Genomic DNA, 20281 nt, shown 5'->3' with positions numbered 1-20281 from the left:
CCAAGGTCTCATATTTGTACTCAGTCTTTACTCTGTGATGCTGGGTTGGATATAACTCAAGAGCGGGCCTGCAGAGAAAACTTTGCCAAGGGCCCCCAATAGTTTAGAGCCAGCCCTGATCATAGAGTCTGATGCAGTAAGCAGTCCAATGCTGGAAACAGAGGTGGGTGTGTAGATTGGGCATTAGCTCACAGTCTTCCTAATAACGTTCCCTAAAGTCAAGGCAGATGGGATTGGGGCAGAGCACACAGCTGTTCTTTATGTTAATGTCACAGGATCTATCTTCCACAGTAAGTTAGAACCTTGGGACCTGATTTCATGTCCTTGAAGAGTTTCTTAGGACTTTGAAACATGATCTTTTCTTTCTTTAAAGGAGAGCACGCATTTGTGTTTTTGCTTTACAGAGGCTGGGGAAAGCAGAGAGGGGAAAGCGCTCTCGGGTTTGACCGCCCTTCGGTCTCACCCTTTTAAAATATTTTTTAAGTAAACATTTACAGTGGGAAGATGAGACCACCCCTCATTCAATGCAGATGAGCCCAGAGGATCATAAATGCGAGGAATGTAGAGGGGGCCGGGCTTGACCCCGCCTCTGCCCCCGTGGCCCCGCCACAGACAGATCCCCTGTGATCAGAGAGTGGGCGGAGCTTCCTTTCCCCGCGACCCGGGTGAAGCGGGGCCAGGCAGCGCCAGTCACTGGTCACATGACAGCCCGCCACAGCGCTCATTAGAGGTCCCTCGCTCAGACCGGGCGGACGGGCCGGAGCTCCAGGACTCATGGGTAAATGTCAGGCGGGGCGCGGCGGTCTGTGTCGGGGCAGGGCAGCTGTCGCTCAGGGTGTCCGGGCATAGTGGGGGTCCGTGCCATGTGGGAGCCGCCGCCGCTGGGTGTGAGCCGCTGTGGGCAGCTCGCTGTGGGGAGGGAGATGGTGTTCGCTGCAGGGACCGGCTCGCTCGCATTAACCCGAAACGCCAAGACCAACATTCGCCAAAGGTTTCTGTGACGTCACGGCGCGTTGGTAAAAGGTCAGCCCAAAAATAAAGTCGCTCATCCTGACTTCTGTAGTCTTACTCGCACAGTAAGTACGGACAGTATGTTTTTATGGAGAAAAAATGTCCCTAAATTTATATTGTCCAACCATGAAGTGATTGTGGGGAGGAGTGCCTGGTATTGAACAGGCACAGGTGGCACAGGCGGCACAGGCAAAAGGCTTTTGATAGTAAAGTGCAATTTGAATTTCACGCGGCATTTTGCGCCAAATGTTAAAAGCTTGTGGCTTTGTGTAGGCTTTTTTGTTTTTGTGGAGGATTTGGGGGCTTGACGATTTTTTGAAAAATTCGGCGTGGATGGCGCTGTGCGGCGTCCTGTGAGAGGACGGACAGCCTCGCGCTGGCCCTCGCGTCCATGGGTTGCCGGGCGCAGCGGACCCCTTTTTTCATTCCAGCCCCCGCTCCCAATTCTCTGCTCAGCGGCGTCTGGCTCCGCTCCCGCTTCCGGTTTCAAACGGTAAAAGCGGAGCGCCTTTCAAATGCAGATTAGGAGGTGGGACGCTCTGGATGCTGATAAAAAGCAGAAAGTATTCACTGATGCACAGGAATGGAAAATGAATTAAAAAAGGGAGTAAAATGCGAGATGTTTTGCCAGCCAAAAAAAGGGTGGAGTTTAAGGGCTTTATTTAAGAGGTTTGAATTATTCTGTTTATTTTAAATATTACTGACGCAAAGAAATTCATGTCAGGATGCATGTTATTATTATTACTCGTTCTCCCAAAATAAACCCCCCCCCCCCCCCCAGCTTAAATTTTGTAGTACTTGTACTCATGATCTATGTAATCAGATTATCTAGACTAACCAGATGGTCTGCTCTGTACTCTTAACATTAAAAGTTTGTTCCCTCAACCCATGAACAAAAACTCCCCAATTAGAGTGCATATTGTGAATATTTATGAGGGAGCTGGCAATGGATTTTTTTCTTTGGCCAAGCCTCTTCATGAATATATATAAACGGTGAACTAGCACAGGAAAGTCTACCAACCTTGGCCCTCTCAAATGGACAGGACAGAAGGCACGTAGGAGCTGACCATCTGGTTGTTGTAAAGAGTCTGTGGTAGTATCAAAGCTTGTTTGTTCCAGAGAGATGTGGACGCTGGCTCCCACTGCTGGCAGGGCTGTAAAACTGCATCTGCTCTCTCGTGCACAGGCTGGATCTGGGTGTGGGGCTTTGTGTCCATCACCATCATCAGCCTGCTGTCGTTGCTGGGCGTGATCCTGGTGCCCATTCTCAACCAATCCTGCTTCAAGTTCCTGCTGACCTTCCTGGTGGCACTGGCCGTGGGAACGCTGAGCGGCGACGCGCTGCTCCACCTGCTGCCACACGTGAGTACTGCGCCCTTCGCCTTGCTCCTCCACCTCCACATCAGACCACGGAGGCCCGTTGGGCTGGAAACACGCCACAGAATGTCTGGCTGATGGGAGTAGCAGTCTGAACCTCTCAAGCACAGTCCAATTTCTTAGGCCCTTCACTTCAGCTCCCATTAAGCTCTCTTGAAATGTGCTGCGGCGCTCATTGACTGTTGAATAAAGCCCAGCTCGTATAATCGCTGGTGAGAGATCAATGCTTTATTAACCCTGTCTTGTAAGCTGTGCCGCGTTCTCACAACCCCTGACCGTTCTCCAGGGGGAAAAAAGCATTTAACATCACAAGTCTTTGATATGCACCAACACTGGGATTCGTGAAGCCTCTTCCATGACTGCGCATATCCAGCTATAGAGAATATGCGTGTAAGATTAAACACAGCGCGGTAACTGCCCTCTCCGCTCTCCCGCGCAGTCCCAAGGCCAGCACGACCACAGCCATGAGGGCAACCACTCGGACCAGGCCCGGGACCTGGTGGAGGACTTTGACGGGGTGTGGAAGGGCCTGACCGCCTTGGCGGGAATCTACCTGCTCTTCATCATCGAGCACTGCATCGGCATGTTCAAGCACTACAAGGACCAGGGGGTGAGCACCGCCGCCGCTTCAGCCCTCGGTAGTGGGGGCACAAGTTTACAGTCAGTGACACACATACCTGGCCACCCCCAGCTCGCGCTTGTGTTTCATTGCTTCACAGCTGCAGCCATTCATAAAGGTAGAACAGTTGGCATGCAGCCTGTAGATATTGTCTAATATTTTTGGACTGGATTCACAGGGATGAACTGGTATCGATCTTCTTGTCTAACTATGTATAAGAGCCAGAAACTGAATTTCCCAGAGAGCTGGATGATCCCTTTAATCAGGGCAACTGACTCGTTCACATTAAATACATTTATACTGCTGGGTACTCAGGGGTATAAGTGTGGATATTATGGACAGAATACACTGCCATGATTCATGATTAACACACAGGCTGGGATTCAGTCAACATTTGGCCTGAACTTTGACTACATTTTCATTTAAATCTTATTCTTCACAAACAGTTTGGCAAGTTCAGAAATCTCCAAAACAAATTTGCTGAACTGAGTAGGTGTATAAAAGGTGCAACACTTCCAAGTCACATGTGTGCATTTGTGTCATAAATAAAACAGTGGCTAAATGCTACATACCATCGTCATGTAATGTAAGAAGCCTATGCAGAAAACAGTACGCAGTTGGAAAACAAAGATGGGAAGCAGGAATATAGTGTAGCTGCTATGTGCCCGGTGCTGTTGTGATGTGGTGCCTGGTTTGGCATCTTCTCCAGGGGAGCTTGTGCAGGAAGAGGAGGAAAGGGGAGGAAGGCAAGATCGGCAGGAAGCTGTCGGACCACAAGCTGAACCGCCGCTCCGATGCCGAGTGGCTGCACCTCAGGCCGCTCAACGCGGACGGTAGGACATCCCCTCCAGCGCTGGGCGCGGCGTGCGCATGCCCCGCTAGCCCCCCCCACCCCCCCTCGTACGTTAGCGGCGCTACGCGGCTTAGCCGGCGGGCCACAGAGCGGACAGGGGCACGCTAGCGTACGCCGCCCCGCACTGATGGAGCACGCCGCAGCACAGAGATACGCGCGTTCCACATCGCCCAATAAAGGAAATGGGGATTAGAATGGGGGATAAGTATCAGCTCTGCTCTCAGACGCAGTTAGCAAAGCGGCTTACAGACACCTTACTCCCAGGCCTTTGGCAGGGGTCTTGGTTTCTGCAAGTGTAGGAGTGAATTATTATTTTACTAGAAATGAATGAAAAGGAGACAGGAATTCTCCATAACAACTCAATGTCAGCTCTTTTTTGTGCATGCTGAAATAGTTTCAGGAAGTGTCACACTTGTTATTTTTAATAGATTCTTTTTAAATTGTGTGAAGCACGGGTTGAAATTCCATGACCACCACAAAAAAGCGTCAAGTGGACTGGAGGTGACGCGCTCTTCCACACGCAGCCGTTGTGAGCGTGGCTGTTCTCTCTGTGCGCGTTCTCAGGGGCTGACAGCTCCTGCGACAGCAAGCACAACGACACCCAGCTGACCGTCCTGCAGGACCCCGACTCCCCCAGCAAGAAGCCCCTGACCCCGCCCCCCCCCGAGAGCGACCACGGGGGGGCCCACTCCCCGGCCGCCGAGAACGGCAGGAAGGCCAAGACGAAGAGGCACGGCCACTCCCACTCCCACGGCCACTCCCACGGCCACGACCACTGCCACTCGGACCAGGAGATGAAGGACGCCGGGATCGCCAGCATCGCCTGGATGGTGATCATGGGCGACGGCATGCACAACTTCAGCGACGGCCTGGCTATAGGTGAGCGCTCTTCGGCTGGCTGTGCGCTCTCTGGCGCCCCCTGTCATCTGTCCGGCACAGACGAGCGGCTGTATTAGCACTCCATTTAGACGGGCGCCATATTGGGTGAGTCTCTGCATAGGAGCGTCCGCCAGCACTATACGTGCTAACCACTGGCACATGGTCGGCAGTCTGTGGAGAAAAATCCCTTGTGTTGCCTGGGGTTCGATTCTTCATTCGCCATGGCACTGTCTGACATCCCATCTCTATCTGTGATGCTCTCTGCTTCTCCCTCCCTGAGCAATGTGAGAAAATACATGAGGAAGTAGACGGTCTGCTCTCGTTATAAAATAAACAGCAAGGTAGTACTCATTATTTTCTATCCAAAGGGTGTGAAGAGAGAGTGATTGTGTGCAAGCGTGTGAGCAGTTGAGAGCGAGTGTGTGTGTGTGTGTGTGCGCTTGTGACTGTGTGTATGTGCGAGTCTGTGTGTGCGTGCGTGCTTGTGACTGTGTGTGCATGTCTGTGTGTGTGTGTGCACGCATATAAGCGTAGGCTCACTCTAAACCCGCTTGTTCCTGTGTTTGCCAGGAGCCGCATTCAGCTCCAACATCACGGGGGGCATCAGCACGTCCGTCGCGGTGTTCTGCCATGAGCTGCCCCATGAGCTGGGTAAGTGTGCCATCCTGGCGTCCGGCATGTCCAGGGCTCTGCCCATCCCGGGGTACCTGGCAGGGGCACCATGTGAGACTAACGGTGTGCCAGAGCCAAGGGCGGGGGAAAGACCGTCTACAGCGCTGGGTACAAAGAGTACTGCTGTGGGTCTCTGAGATGAAATGATTTTTTGAGTTATTTTTTTCTGTTGCATATTTTCAGGTGGGTCTTATGGGGATAAAAGTGCGACGTGATTGCTGTGAAATTGCAGTTGGTCTTAGGGGATTTGAGACTGCGAGATTGTGGGGGTGAAAACGTGATTGGTGTTAGATCACAGCTGGTCTTAAGGGGTTAAAGACTGCAGAGGTGAGAATCGACTTGTATCAGACAGCAGGCAGAGCTGCTTCGTCTGTTGGGGGGGGGGGACTCTGAGGACATACGTCCTCTGTAAATGAGGAAGACCAGGGACCAGCGGGACCAGGCCTGTGCTGAGTGCAGCGGTACATGGGTGTCTGGGGCATGACCTGGCTGGGGGGGTCAGCCGGGACACTGTCGCACAGGGCCAGTGAAGCGTGAGGTGTACCGGGAGAGGTGGGGGTGTCGCAGGGCGTTGGGGAGCCCGTCAGAGGTCCTGTTAGCCTTGATTGTGTGTGCCCGAGCGTAGCGCGCTAATGTCCTGGCCCCGCACACGGGACGCGCCTTCACACTACTCCTCACGCTGAAGGTCACCCGCAAAAACCTGCTGAGGCCTCAGACAGACAGAGAGAGAGAGACTGAGAGAGACCGAGAGAGAGAGAGAGAGAGAGAGAGAGAGAGAGTGGGGAGAAGGACTGAGGGAGGGGGGGGAAGAGATAGCAATGTGGGGGGAGGTAGAGAGAGAGAGATACAGGGCAGAGGTAGAGAGAGAGAGGTGTTGGAGGGAGGGGGAAAGAAGGGACAGAGAGGTAGAGGAAGAGGCAGGGGAGTGGGATGAAGAAGCGGTAAAGAGACAGGGAGGAGGGGTGGAGAGAGTGAGAGCCAGCGAGTGCGAAGCACAGGCTAAATAGTGAGGGAGGGAGAGAGAGAGATAGAGGGAGGCAGGGGGGAGAGAACCGCATTTTCTCTCTGTTCTCGGATTTCTGAAGCTCAAATAAATACCTGTCAACAAACACTGTGCAACCACATGCACACCCTGTCCCATAACCCTCTCTCACAGGTCTGCACTCTCGGCTGTGTGACGTGTGAGGTGCATTCACTTGTCCATGAGTGTGCTTTCTCTCCGTAGTTTTCTGCCACGAAGATTATTTTTGTTAAGGCTCTTAAACCACTGAATATGATGAAGCAAAGCCTGAATTTGCATGGAAGTTGGCAGGAATAACATATGCGCTGCCATCTGTCAGCGTTGTTAAATAAAGATTCAGTTCTATCTCTTTGGGTGCTCTGTTTGTAGAAGTCTCGAGCATTTCTGAATATGATTAAGCAGAAACCAGGATTTCTTCCAGCTGTGCACCACTGCAAATGAGTCTTTTGGAAAAAGAAAAGAAAGAAAAAAGAAAAACTTAGCTGTCAGTTACATAAAAACTGGAACTGTCAGTTGCATTAATTTAGCCATCTGTCGCATAATCACATATAATCGCCGCATAAGTTTGTAGTTTGTAGGGTGTTTCATTTGATTTGTTTAAGACAAATCTGTTTCATTTGCTGTGAAGTGCTGGCTTGGGTGGTGACTGGGGCCTGCTGCATCACCTAGAGACCAAATCATTCAATAATAATAATTCCATAAGACATTAGGCGCGTGTGTATGTTATAGGGCTGTGGAGGGGGAAAAACCTTCACCGTCACTGGGCACGTGCTTTTATCCAGGGCCACGTACAGTAGTGGCTACATCACCACAGAGGCCCTTTAATAATCAGCAAGTGAGAGAAAGAGGATGTCCAAAGAGGGACCGGGGAGCGATGGCTCAGTCTGAAGAGGTGTGTCTTCAGTCTGTGTCAGTAGGCAGGTAGGGTTCCTGCTGTCCTGTCTGCAGCGAGGAGCTCATTCCACTTCTGGGGGGCCAGAACAGACAGGAGACGTGACCCGGAAGTGAACCGTGCAGCGGGGGAGGGGCCAGGTCCCCAGAGGTTGCAGTACAGATAGGTCTGGCTGGTGAGCAGGGTCTGATGATCTTTTGACCCATCCCTTTAGCTGCCTGATTGGATAGCACCAAGGTTATTATTTGATCCAGGCTGACACAGGTAGCCGGAGGAGGGAGATGAGAAGGGGAGCGCCACAGTTGAAGATCAGACGAGCAGCAGCATTCTGGGGAAGCTGCAGAGGTCTGATAGCAGAGGCAGGGAGGCCAACAGGGAGGGAGGGAGTAAACCAGACGGGAGGGAGAGACTGAGAGGAGCATGGAACATGACTAAGGCACCGTATAACCAGTATGGAGTTGCCATTCCTTTACGTTTCATATACGTTTGTGTGCTGTGCTACATTTTACCTGTACACCCAGGAGACATTGGAGGCACATCCCTCTGTAATTCTGGGGGGTTACAGATTTTACCCCAAGCGCTGGTAATTGAGTTGCGCAATCACTTGTTTTGCCGGCTTATTTTTGAACCTCCTACAGTTTGTGTTTCCCATAGCAGGAGGACCTTTTCTTAATAACACTGCCTCCCCTCGGTGTGTTTTGTTCTCTGGCACCCTGGCGACCGCCGGGGCCGTGTCGAGAGAGGGGGCAGCCGGCGTTCAGGGGCGGCGTTAGCGAGCGCGTTAGCGGGCGCCGTTAGCGAGCGCCGCGGCCTCACCTCCGGCTGCTTTAATGAGGAGGCTCGGCGGCGCGCTCGGGAAAGTGACAATTCCTCAGCGCTAATGATATCTGCTGTCAGAGCGCGCGACGCGGGGAGTTTCTCCACTGATGAATGGGCCCGCGACCGCCTGCCAAATGTTACTTTGTGAAAGCTAAGTAAACACTCAACGGCTCGCTCGCCGTCTGCCTCGCCTGTCTTTGTTTTCGTTAGCTTTCCGCCGTCAAACTGTCTCGCCGCGCTCCCCGCGGTATTAAACTGACAAACTCACGCCACCGTCTCTGTGACAAACAGGCGTTCCGGCGTGAACCTGAAATTCCCAAACTTTAGAAATTTCACGCCGTTGCAAAAGAAGAGACTAAATCACGGGGTGCGGAGCGCAATTCCTCATCTTAAGTGGAGCTTTCGTTAACCTCTCTTTTTAAAGGTTAATTATTATAGGCGCTGTGTTCTGAAGGACTGGTATTCAGTCTAGTGAATGGGAGATGGACATAGGTGTCATTGTCCATGATTAGTCCAACATTCAGCTCACTATGATTCTGCATCAGGGTTTACCCCAGGTATTAATAGCAGAGGCACTGTACCTCCGATGAAATCATGAGCTCCTCCTCCTCAAACATCAGAGAAAAATCAATAAAAACCTCAGACTTAGACCTCCATGGAACGGGGAAAGGTATGGTAGCCATGTTTAACGAATTGGGCATTGTGTAGTCACGTTTTCACCTGGTAACATGTAGGCTACACCATGTGACTGCCACAGCTCGCCACTTCACACCACTGCTGCTCCCCCTCTAAATACTAAATATTTATCTGGCGCAAACTCTGTATGCAGTATAATAGCTCTCTATGGGGGATTCAAACCAATCACACACTAAGGCTAGTGTTGGACACGGGTGTACTTAAAACATGCGGGAATCTCTTTTTTCTTTATCATAGTGAGATGAGAAGCTTCCAGCACAGAGGCTAAGCCGACGTACTTGGGTTTCTGAATCCTCTTTGTGGCGGTGAATGGTTGCCGTAGCCCGGCCGGCCGCGGGGCAGCTCCGGGTCTTTCTGAAGCTTTAAAAGACGCAGCCGTGAGACGGAGGGGCCCCGGGCGGGTGGGGGGGGGGGGGGCGATCACAGCGCGGCGCTCTGCGATTGCTATCGCGTCCGCGTCTCGGGCAGATGCAATCTTGCGCTGATAAGGCTGGCCCTCGCCTTCGGCCGGCCCCCCCCCCCCCCCCCCAGCACGGGCCCGCGTGCAGAAAGCGATAAGGGCTGCGCTCTGTCCAGGAGCTAATCGGCCGCATCGGGCCCCTTTAATGAAGCTCAATGGCACGGCCACTTTCCCCCGCCGCTCCACTGGCCGCCGGTCGGGCGGAGGGAAGAAGGTGCGGGGAAGGCTTGGAGACGGGCTCCTCTCTGCTCCGGATGGGGGATTAGCCATTTAGCATGTCAGCTCTGGTGATCAGCGGGACAGCGGGACCTCATGTGGAGCACATGGTGAATTTCATCTGCCTGTGCTTCGGGCCAGGCCACTAGCTGTGGAGGGACAGATGGATTTGGGGAAAAAAAGTCTTGTCATCATATACCCATTTATGCACGGTTCTTTGGTTCTCCTTAAGAAAATTGAGGAAACGGAAGACTTCCGTACTTCCTTTGTTAATCTCCTTTGTCAATCTCATTGTTTCTGAAACTGCAAAATTCACAAAACTTTGTCTTCCTCTGGGGTTGAATGGTTCGGCCGCAGCAGGATGACGGTATGTGTCTTTATTAGTGGTGACAGAGTAAGGCTTCTTTAGACCCACAATGGCTGGAGGTACTTTATACTGTCAGCCACTGACTCTCATTGACCGAGTGAGAAGTCTGCTCTCCACAGAAATGACAGTACGACTGGTGGATGAAAATGCTAGGGCACAGGTAACACATGATCATCCCCACCCATATCACTGGTATTTGACAGAAGGCTTCGCTGTACTGACCTTATTTATTAGCAGCTCCTTGTGTAGATGTTCAGATAAAAGAGGGCTCAGCCCTACAGTAGGTTTCCAGTGTCCTGCAGTTGAGTTACACTGGGTTCTCTGCCGCAGGTGACTTTGCTGTGCTGCTGAAGGCCGGGATGTCTGTGAAGCAGGCCCTCGTGTACAACGTGCTGTCGGCGCTCATGGCCTACGTGGGCATGCTGATCGGCACGGCGGTGGGCCAGTACACGCACAACGTCACCAGCTGGATCTTCGCCATCACCGCCGGCATGTTCCTGTACGTCGCCCTGGTCGACATGGTAAGAGCCGCCCGCCGGGGAGAGGGGAGCAGAGCCTTCAGCTGCAGCATCCTGCTCTTAGTGTCTGTGGGGTCCCATCGCTACTCTGGCTAGCGTTGATTTTTATGGCTTTTGACTGACCGTCTTGAGATGAAGGAGGTTTTAGTGATTAGAAAACTATCATCACGCAGGAATGAGGGTAATAAAGAAAGAATGATGATGGGAAAGAAGAGGGAGAGAAATGGTGAGAGAGGAAGAGGCAGAGGTAGGTAGAAAGAGAAGGAAGGAGGAAGAGAGATTCAGAAGAAAGATGGAGAGAGGTGGGTGGAATATGGAGAGAGAGCGCTGAGAGACAGATGGTTTAACAAGAAGTGAACTACGGACCCCCGCCAAGCTCATCCTGTGTGTCAATAACCATCCCGCCGTGCCCCCTCCCAAACAACACCCCGACACCCCCCCCGAGCCTGCTCACATGGGCCGAGTGCACATCCGTTACTGTCCCCCCCGAGCCTGCTCACATGGGCCGAGTGCACATCCGTTACTGTCCCCCCCGAGCCTGCTCACATGGGCCGAGTGCACATCCGTTACTGTCCCCCCCGGTGTGTCCGTGTCTGAGCTACGCGGAGCGCCGGATTTTATCCTGCGCTGTCCCTGCACCGTCCCCGGGCCCTGGGCGTGGAAAGCGAAACGGGGGCCGGGGCCGTGGCTCTCTCTCACAGGAGGGCCCCCTCTGGCAGCGGAGGGTCCCGCAGAGGAAGGACAGCTCCTGCGTAAATGTCATTGTGCAGGTGTGCACAGTGAGGCTTTTATCAGCCTGTCACAGCGCCTGGAGCCGCCTGTCTGCAGCACGCGCCACGCATTCAATGCGCCTGCTGCAGCCCTGCTGCACGCCCTGCTGCAGCCCTGCTGCAGCCCTACTGCACGCCCTGCTGCAGCCCTGCTGCACGCCCTGCTGCAGCCCTGCTGCACGCCCTACTGCACGCCCTGCTGCAGCCCTGACATTCAGAGTGAAATTAGCTCGCTGGTGCCCCTTCAGCACCACGCTGGCATGGCGCTTTGCTCAACTACACAGTGCAGTGCCCTGTTTTACCCATGACATCGTCTTTTTGTGTTGTTAAGAAATTGTTATGATTATAGTGATTTCGTTTTTAACTTTACCCCTCTATAAAACCAACAGCAATGGAATGATTTGTTTTCAAGTCAAGGCTCAGATAAGAATTTATCTGGTTTAGAAAAGGAAAAGTACTGGGTGTGCTTCAAGGGTGCCAAAGCGTATTCATCTAGTAAATTCATCTAGATTGTTGATAGCGAGCCATTTGAAAGCGTGTACGAATGCGCACACACACACAGCCCAAAGTGCTGAAAGAAACACACGCACACGCACACTCACACACACAGCCCAGAGTGCTGAAAGAAACACACACACACGCACACACACACAGCCCAGAGTGCTGAAAGAAACACGCACACACACACAGCCCAGAGTGCTGAAAGAAACACACACACGCACACACACACAGCCCAGAGTGCTGAAAGAAGCACACGCACACACACAAAGCGCAGTGCTGAAAGAAACACGCGCACACACACAAAGCGCAGAGTGCTGAAAGAAATACACACACACAAAGCGCAGTGCTGAAAGAAACACACACACGCACACACACACACACAGGAGGGCAGTTGCCTGTGCTATTTACAAATGTCACGCCTTTGTTATTCAGTGGCATCTTGGGATGAAGGGAAGGTGAGAAAACGGGTCTCTCAGACCGATAAGAGTATCGATCGCTTCCCTTCCCTGCCCCCGCTGCGTCTGGGGGACGCCGGCGCCAGGTGTCAGCACGTCGGCAGCCTCCAGCCCGCCTGGCTTAGCGAGAAGAGATTACCCAGAGGGCCGTGCGGCCGCACAGATCCTCCTCCGACCTTCCTTCAGCAGCCCCGAGGCCAGCTGTTGGGAGAAGAGCACGGTGACAAACTCCACTGCTGCCCGTGCGACATTGCACTGGATAAGAGACCCTGCAGCCGGGAGATTGTGCTTATGGGCGGAAGAGAGTTTTATAGGCTATCTACCAAAAAGCCCTTAAACCATTTATTTCAGTCCATTTTCAGGTCATCTTGGAACACTGTATTCCACAGATGAGCAGTAATACATCCCGACCCGACACAACATCTTTTTCCATCGGGTGCAGTGGAATGACCCAGGGAGACTGCGTATAATCTGTATTTTCTACACGGTGATGAAGATGTGAAGGCTCGTGATACCACCGTAGTTTGTGGGGTATCGGCTAGGACACACCCGATCTGAATCTGATCCTGTCTGACACAACAACACAACACAGGCTAATATGCATATTCATTTATGCTATTCATTTGGACTATGTCTGTTTACGCCTGAATTGCCTGAATGCGCCATCGCTTCCGTGAACAAGAGGTATCCATTCGCCACCACAAATGAGGCCTTTGTTTATGAAAGGAGTTGGTATCTGCTATGACGTCTGCTGTGTGGAATGTATGCAAAGTGGAATCTGCGGCATTGATTGTTATTAAATGCTTAATAATATTTGATAATTGTAGATGTGGTATATCACCCAGTCTTGCCTAGAAATATATATATATTTTCATTTAATTACAAAACTAGACGCTTGGATTTTAAAAAATTTTGCTTGAATATATTACCATTTTGTGTACTATTCAATTTCGAATGTACATACCTTTCAGTGTTCAGTAAAAATGGTGAAATTTATTATTCTGATTGATCCTTATTTTTATACTGTAGACTTTCAGTTTACTTCCGTAATTTGCATCGGAAAATCGAATACATCAATAATATGAAAAATATTATGATATTTTGGCCATATCACCCAGACTCACTTCAGAATCTTTAGCCTACCATTTGGTAATAGTACATTTGGATACCATTAAGTAAAAAAAATAAATGTAAAGCCAGCCATATTGTGTACCTGTATTTAGACCTATTTATTCTCAAGCAGAATTATTTATTTTCTGTATAAGCTTATCTTGCCTGCCCTAGAATTGTTTTACTGGCTTTAAGCCAAGCCGGGTTTCTTGTGTGTAGGCTAGCTGTTGAATTTGAAAAATTGTTTTTAAAAGACAAATAACCAAAAAGATCTGTATCGGATTGGTATCGGCCATAATCTTACTGTACTTGGATAGGATCGGGAGACAGATAACCTGGATCAGGACATCGTTACTCGCAAATCGCATCCCACACACGTCAAGCGGAAACCAACCGCGGAGGAGGTGCGAATAAAAAAGCACTTTCATTTTAAACAGGCTCGCAGATAACTGCAAATTCATGAAAAATGACACAAACAGATGAATCAAAGGCCTGACACTGCCGATGTTTAATGGGAACCCCGTGGCCTGAGAGAGGTGCCTGGACCGGGCGCGCTCAAACGGAGCGCACAACGGGACGCAGCCGGGGAACCGGCCCCGCCCCACGCCGCTGGAGAGCCCGAGCCCTTTGATCACAGAGGAATCTCATTAACGCTCCGCTGGTTAATTAGGCAGGGATCCCGCGCCCAGGCCTGAGGGATGCGAGCTGGGCAGGACTGTGCGTTAGCCTTCAGGCAGGCCGGCTGACTTATCCAGGCTGTCTCTGCTCTGTGGAGTTACAGCACCCAAGCTGTCCCCGGATGGATATTTCTGTAAAGCAAAAGCAATCCTACCGACAGCAAACCGTATTTGCTAAGAGACGGCAAAGTCAATTCCAATCCACAGTTTAACGCTCAATACCGGTATGCCCTCCTATAAATAGGAATGCTCTGCTAATAAAATGGAAATTGCCATAATCTCCGGCCTGTTACAGAAAAGCGTGCTGAAATGTGCATTAATCAGGAGTGGATGATAGCAGCGCATTTTGGCCTGATTCTTCTCCTGTATGCGATTCCCGGCACATTTTAAAGAATAAATGGAGACTGCAGGGCAGCAGGTTAGCGTTTACCGTCTGTACGTGCCCTGTTTTCGCTGGTGTGTTTTGGTTCGTGTTGCGGTCTCTTGGCTTGTGCTTCGAGGGGACTGTGCCATTTCTGTGTGTTGTGTAATTGTTTGTCTGTGTTGTTGTCACAGTGTATGTTGTGTGATTTGAAGGGACTGTGTTGTGTTGTGTAATTGTCTGTGTGTGTCAGTGTATATTGTTTCTCAGTGTTTGTTGTGTGCTTTGAGGGGACTCAGTGTTGTGTAGTTGTCTGTTGGCGTGTTTTTTTTTTTTTTTTACAGTATTTGTTTGCTAAGCAGACACTCTTATCCAGAGAGACTGAAATGTGTACCATTTTCCCACCTAGAGTACAGGTTACGTGCAGCGAGAATGCCCCATGTGAAGCTCCTGGGTTAAATGAGCAGCAGCATCTAACCAGTATACTCTACTGCCACCTTCCCTGTCTCCCCAGCTGCCCGAGATGCTCCACGGTGACAGTGAGGACCACAAGCGCTGCCAGTTCGGCCACTTCCTGCTCCAGAACGTGGGCCTGCTGACTGGCTTCGGCATCATGTTGCTCATCGCCATCTTCGAGGACCGCATCGTGCTGGACTTCGGCTTCTGAAGGGGGGGGGGGCGCCTTGCCTTAAAGCGCTTCCGTGACACATAGTGCCGTCCCGCATGAGCTGCATCCAGCACCCCCTGCAAAGCCTCCGTGTCGGGGAGAGGTTTCCATGCCAACGCGTTCATCTGACCAGTCCCTTCTCCTGTCAGTCAGTCCAGGTGTTTGCTCCATCCTGTTAAGTAGCTTGTGAAGTCTCCCAAGCCCCTCCTTCATAACAGCAAGTCTGTGGTACCACCCCCACCATTTCCAGCACATCAGAGGTACTGTGTTTAAAAAAAAAACCAAAAAAATAGCCCACCACGGCCAACACTGCCCTCCTGCCTAACCCCTATTCTCACTCTCTGATCGGCAGCTGCCTTTGCTAAACGGTCCAATTTCCATGTCTCTGAACCTCGCCAGTCCTCCTGCTGTGCCAGGCTATAGAATATTAAAAGCCTTTTGATAGTTCAGTTCCAGGCATTTACAGCTACCTGTCAGAGCGGCTCCAATCAGCCCCCCCACCACCGCTGATCAGCGAGGAGTCCCAGAGAGCAGGGAGTTTAATTACCTCGGCCCCCGCTCCCCCAGCACGCTCCGCTCCAGCATCTGGCCAGCCAGCAGGAGAGACGTCTGGCAGAGGATGATAACCTCATCATCCCTCCCAAACCTCCGATCGGGGTCGGCCGCGGGAATCCCCCATCCACCTTTGGGTTCCTCCCCCCTCCCTCAGTAAATGTCAGCACGGTGACGCCGGCGGATTGGAGTCGTTTTGGACGCAGGTGCCCTAAACCCATTTGCCGGAGGGGGGGCAGGGTCTCCACCTGCATCCCTCTCCGACCATCGCCGCCGGGTATCCGCGGTTACGCTGCGGTCGCTAATTTTGGAGCTGACCTATAGTCTGAGCTCATCGAATGCTGGACACGCAAGCTTCTCACGCTCCAACGCCTGAGGTTATCTCTCATCAGTGTTAAAACCGAAACCTGCCATGGCCAATGGCCGCTTAAATACACCTTGTGGAGATTCAGTATTAATTGGTTATTTCGTTTTTAGTTTTTTTTCTCGCCCCTTGGTATTTTGGGGGTGGGCTGGCACTAAACGAGAACGTGGACAGGAGCAGTTGGGAATAATGAGCTACAATGCAGTGTTATACAGCTGGAACCAACGGGGAACAGAGAATCAAAAATGAATGGTGTTCAGCTGCCTGCCTGGATCCTGGCTGCTTTCACCCAGTGTAAGACCATGTACCAGCGCTTTGGAACGTCAGTAGTTGACCTGTCTAATAGTAGCTTTCAGTTGAGTAGATTAGACAGGAGTCTGATGTGAAATGCAGTCTGGGCAGTGTGCACCAGGAGCTAGGTATGGGTCTGGCTGACTGCTTCAGCAAATGTTTATGCATTTGCCTTTAATTGCACATGTGGCTTTTCACCATGTTGGGGGGGGGAGTATGAAATTTGAGAGATTAATTTATTCCAGGTTTTAGGAGAGGATCCAAAAATCATAATGAAATAAAAAAGTGTGACACTGTTGCTCAGCCAACGTCCTTTTTTAATGGTCTGGTGTCTTCCATACTGTCTAGCCCTGTCGTCTGACTCGTCTTCAGATAGTTAAACTGAATTATACTGTAAGAGAATTTAATTTCACATTTTGTAAATTGGGTTAATTTGTATTATTAAAAAAACTCAAAATAATATGTAACATGCGCACACAGTCAAAGTGGCCGTGTGTTGCAACCGTTTTCCAGAAAGGGTCAAAAAAATGCAGTTAACCTTTCTTTAATCAAGCTAATCCCTAGACCTGGACCAACTTACTTTCTTCAAATCAAACTCCGGCACAGCTACATTTATAGAGTCATAGCTGAATTAATTAGGAGTTGTTTTCTTTTTGTTCTTAGTCGTGTAGACTAAAAATAGTTTTCTGCTGCTTTTTAGAGCCATTTTGTTTATGCTATTCTTACGTTCATTTAAGCAATTTGGGTGAAACTTTATTTAAAAAAAGAAAGGAGACGGAGGAGACCTGACAAGATAAGAAAGCTTCTTATACGATGGCCCAAATAAGACTCTGACAATCCAAACAAGCTGTGTATTTGGCAGATGCGTCAAGTGGCTGTGCCCGTGTTGTTTATCTTTGCTTCACGCCACTTTGTGTTGAGCGCATCCTCATCTGCATGGTTAGCTGATACCACTCAACTGAAATGGAAACCAAGGAGGAGCTCTGTGACACCAGCGACTGCTGATACGATGGTGAAAAAGGCCACTTCTTTCTTTTATTGGTGTGCGTGACGTAGACGCTTTCCAGATGTGCCAAACGCGGCCCTTGCGTTAACCGCGACGCCGCCGCGTCTCCCTCCCTACATTCCATGCGCCGTTCCTGTTCGTCCGCCATGCCCGAAGCGTCGTCACGGAGACCAGCCTGTGCAGACGGACGGACGGACGGACGGACAGACGGCCTCTTTCGGTTCGCTGGAGTTCATAACTGTGTGAATTACGCCTGTCACTGTGTGACAACCATAGTCTCGTCTCGTCGGGTGTAAATCATTGAGATCACATTAAACTAATGTAAACTAGGTCGAATCAAAACATGCATGAGGCATGACTTAAGCAGGCAGACAAAACGGAACACGTTTTGGTTGTAATTTTTCTGTCATTAAAAAATGTGATTGTGGTGTTTGAACATCTTGTTTGTTTGTTTTTTTAAAATACACATTTGGGATGTTTTTCTTAGGGGCCACAGTAACTGGAGGAAATGGTTGTTGCTTCAAATGCGCCTTTGGGTGTATCTGACAAGCCTCAGATTAACAGCATAGTTACTCAGCCTGGCCAATTTTTCCCTGAATGTGGCCAAAACCTGTGACAGGCGCCAAGGGACTCTGCTGGTTAACACTGGAGACAGCAGTCAACAGTGGGTGGGGCTCCAATGTGTCAATCACCAACTCAAGCAATTCCAAAGGTTTTGCCTTGCGCAGCAAAGCAAAACTATCGGTTTACATCAGTGTGCCACCGGTAGCGTACGATAGCTCTGCCCGTTTTCTGTGAATGCTCGCTCCATCACTGTTGCCAGCGTCTGCCTCCATCCTCCTATCAGAGAAATGCACTTACCACAGAACCACACTGGCTGCTGCCTGGAAAACAGCAGCAGTGAATGGGCTCCTGATATTGATATTGTGAGTGCGGAAGCTTGCCAGAGTCAGCCCAAGGCACTAACCCTGGACCTCCCTCGCGCCGCGGCATGGCTTTCGGCCCATTACGACCCCTTCCAGTGCAGGTATCCATGCTGGATGAATTCCTGACGTACTGAAGGGGTTAAGAGGTCTCAACTAAAACTCGCAGTTACTCGGCCCCAAAGAACGTCCTTACCTTATCGGTACGAGGGTGTAAATCTGCTGAAGTCAAAACAATGAAGGTTCGTGTTTGTTCTGTCTTTTAATTTTAGGATATTGTTTACAAACCTGGATATATAAATGTGTTCAATGCATTTGCCGTCTTCGCCCATTGTCCGGTTGTGCAGGTTTCCCCAACCGGGAAAAAAAGGAAAATAAAGTTTGCAGAGTTGCCTTTTGTGTCCTGGACTGGTAATTGTAGTGAATCTGACAGACTCAGATGGGAGATCGTGTCTCTCTCAGAATGGAAAATGTGTGTGACGTGTGTGTGTGTGTGTGTGTGTGTGCATCTGTGTGCGTCTGGCTGCAGATTTATTCTTATGCTCGCTACTGTGGTTTCCCTACGTCTTGAGGAAGCAAACGTCCTCCACCTAAAGACATGACTGCTGGTCCTGGCTGAAGCGATGCTTTAATCTGGGAAGTGAGAGGTGTGTTGAGAGCTTTAGGACAGGGACGATTTGGGACAGACGCCGAGGGCTAAGAGTTGAGCTGGCAGAGCAGGGCCACGCCCCGCCGTATCCAGTGTTCCGGAGCGACGTTGGAGTTTAGAGTCATGGCGATGACGAAGTTGGTGGAGTGTCCTGTGGTGGAGAGGGTGCCCCGCCGTTCGCTGGTCTTGTAGACGGGGGAGGTGTAGCAGAGCCGCTCTGGGATGTCCTGCCTTTTTATTGGCTTAAGCCAAATCTGAGGGGAAAAGAGAGAGGCGGGGTCAAAGCTTTGAGGAGAAAGGGGAGGGGTATACTTGGAGCTTTGAGAAGGGAGGAGAGGGGTGTAGTTCGAGCTTTGAGGAGGGAGGAGAGGGGTACAGTTAGAGCTTTGAGGAGGGAGGAGAGGGATGTAGTTAGAACTTTGAGGAGGGAGGAGGGGTGTAGTTTGAGCTTTGAGGAGGGAGGAGGAGTGTAGTTCAAGCTTTGCGGAGGGAGGAGAGGGGTGTAGTTAGAGCTTTGCGGAGGGAGATGAATGGTGTAGTAGCTCAGCAAGTTTGACCCATCTTAACTGCCTGGTCATGACTCATGCTAGAAACCTCCCTGTAAACAGGGAGAACACACAAGGATCACTCATATAATTACTAAACCGCTTAATATCTGAAAGAATGCTCTGAACTAGTGTCACTGTTGAACATGCAATGTTATTTCAAACAAAGCCACGGGGGTATTGTCAATGCTGGTTAAACAAAAGTGTTAAGCTATGCAGTCCCAGTATTGCAAGCCGTGTATGTGGTAACCTCTCGGCTACAATGAATAAAATATGCAGCTGAATTAAATAATAGAGATTTGGGGCAAAGATCTCTGGAGAGATTTGCATATCAAAGATGGTCCCACTGACTCTGTATCTCCCTCTCAAACGATAAACACATTCTTAATTTAGTTTTTTGCTCTTGTCAAAAATGGTTTTGGTAATAACCTGACCTGGAATGTCTGAATATTAAGGATATGCTCTTGAATAATTCAGGAACCTCGGGTGTGAGGAGGGGGTAAAGGAGAAACTTTCTCATTTTCCCTTCCCTCAGCCATTTTCCCTTCGAGCACCACAGCGAATCTGCAATTAGCGGTCTAGTTTAAAACAACGCTCAATACTTTACATGCCAGCCACATTGGCCTGCAATTAAGATGCCCTCTGCAAAATATCAGTCAAGAGGAAACCAACTCCATTTTTCTTCCTCTATTGTCTTTTTGTGTATTTGGATGGCTTGAAAGGCCCCGCATAAAAAAAAGCAATTAAAAGCTGAGTACCGCTGTACTTGAGTAGGTTAAAATTGCGGACCCCTAATGCATTACCGCTTTTAGCAACTGCTCACCAAGCTCTGAAGGGTTTTAGGCATGGTGCTCTGAATGCACCATGTCAAGGGGTGGACATGTACCAGCCAGAGAGCGAGAGGAGCGTTCCGATTGGCTAATCCGTTTTAGCCCACTGGTTTGCCAGGGAATGACTGGGGAAAAGTTGGAAAACCCCCATTCAGGGGCTGGTCAGTGGACCATGTACAT

At 50.4% G+C, this 20281-nt stretch overlaps 2 protein-coding genes across 7 annotated transcripts in view; one reads left to right on the top strand and one right to left on the bottom strand.

Annotated features, from left to right (window-relative positions):
* slc39a10 (solute carrier family 39 member 10) overlaps positions 1–18470 on the top strand; it is a 42066-nt gene extending 23596 nt beyond the window's left edge. For all 6 annotated transcript variants that reach the window (XM_035392628.1, XM_035392631.1, XM_035392627.1 and 3 more), the window contains 7 exons: positions 2198–2373; positions 2828–2998; positions 3717–3840; positions 4425–4739; positions 5310–5390; positions 10213–10403; positions 14789–18470. In XM_035392628.1, coding sequence (XP_035248519.1) covers positions 2198–2373; positions 2828–2998; positions 3717–3840; positions 4425–4739; positions 5310–5390; positions 10213–10403; positions 14789–14941 — 1211 coding nt within the window. In that variant the 3' untranslated portion in view covers positions 14942–18470. The remainder of the gene's footprint in view (positions 1–2197; positions 2374–2827; positions 2999–3716; positions 3841–4424; positions 4740–5309; positions 5391–10212; positions 10404–14788) is intronic.
* dnah7 (dynein, axonemal, heavy chain 7) overlaps positions 18338–20281 on the bottom strand; it is a 76977-nt gene continuing 75033 nt past the window's right edge. The window contains exon 64 of the mRNA XM_035392626.1: positions 18338–18980. Within this exon, the coding sequence (XP_035248517.1) occupies positions 18774–18980 (207 nt within the window). The 3' untranslated portion in view covers positions 18338–18773. The remainder of the gene's footprint in view (positions 18981–20281) is intronic.

The sequence above is a fragment of the Anguilla anguilla genome, chromosome 15 (assembly GCF_013347855.1).
Source record: "Anguilla anguilla isolate fAngAng1 chromosome 15, fAngAng1.pri, whole genome shotgun sequence".
Taxonomy (NCBI): Eukaryota; Metazoa; Chordata; class Actinopteri; order Anguilliformes; family Anguillidae; genus Anguilla; species Anguilla anguilla.
Note: the sequence above shows the minus strand (reverse complement) of the source record. Positions and strands in the feature narration are given on the sequence as shown.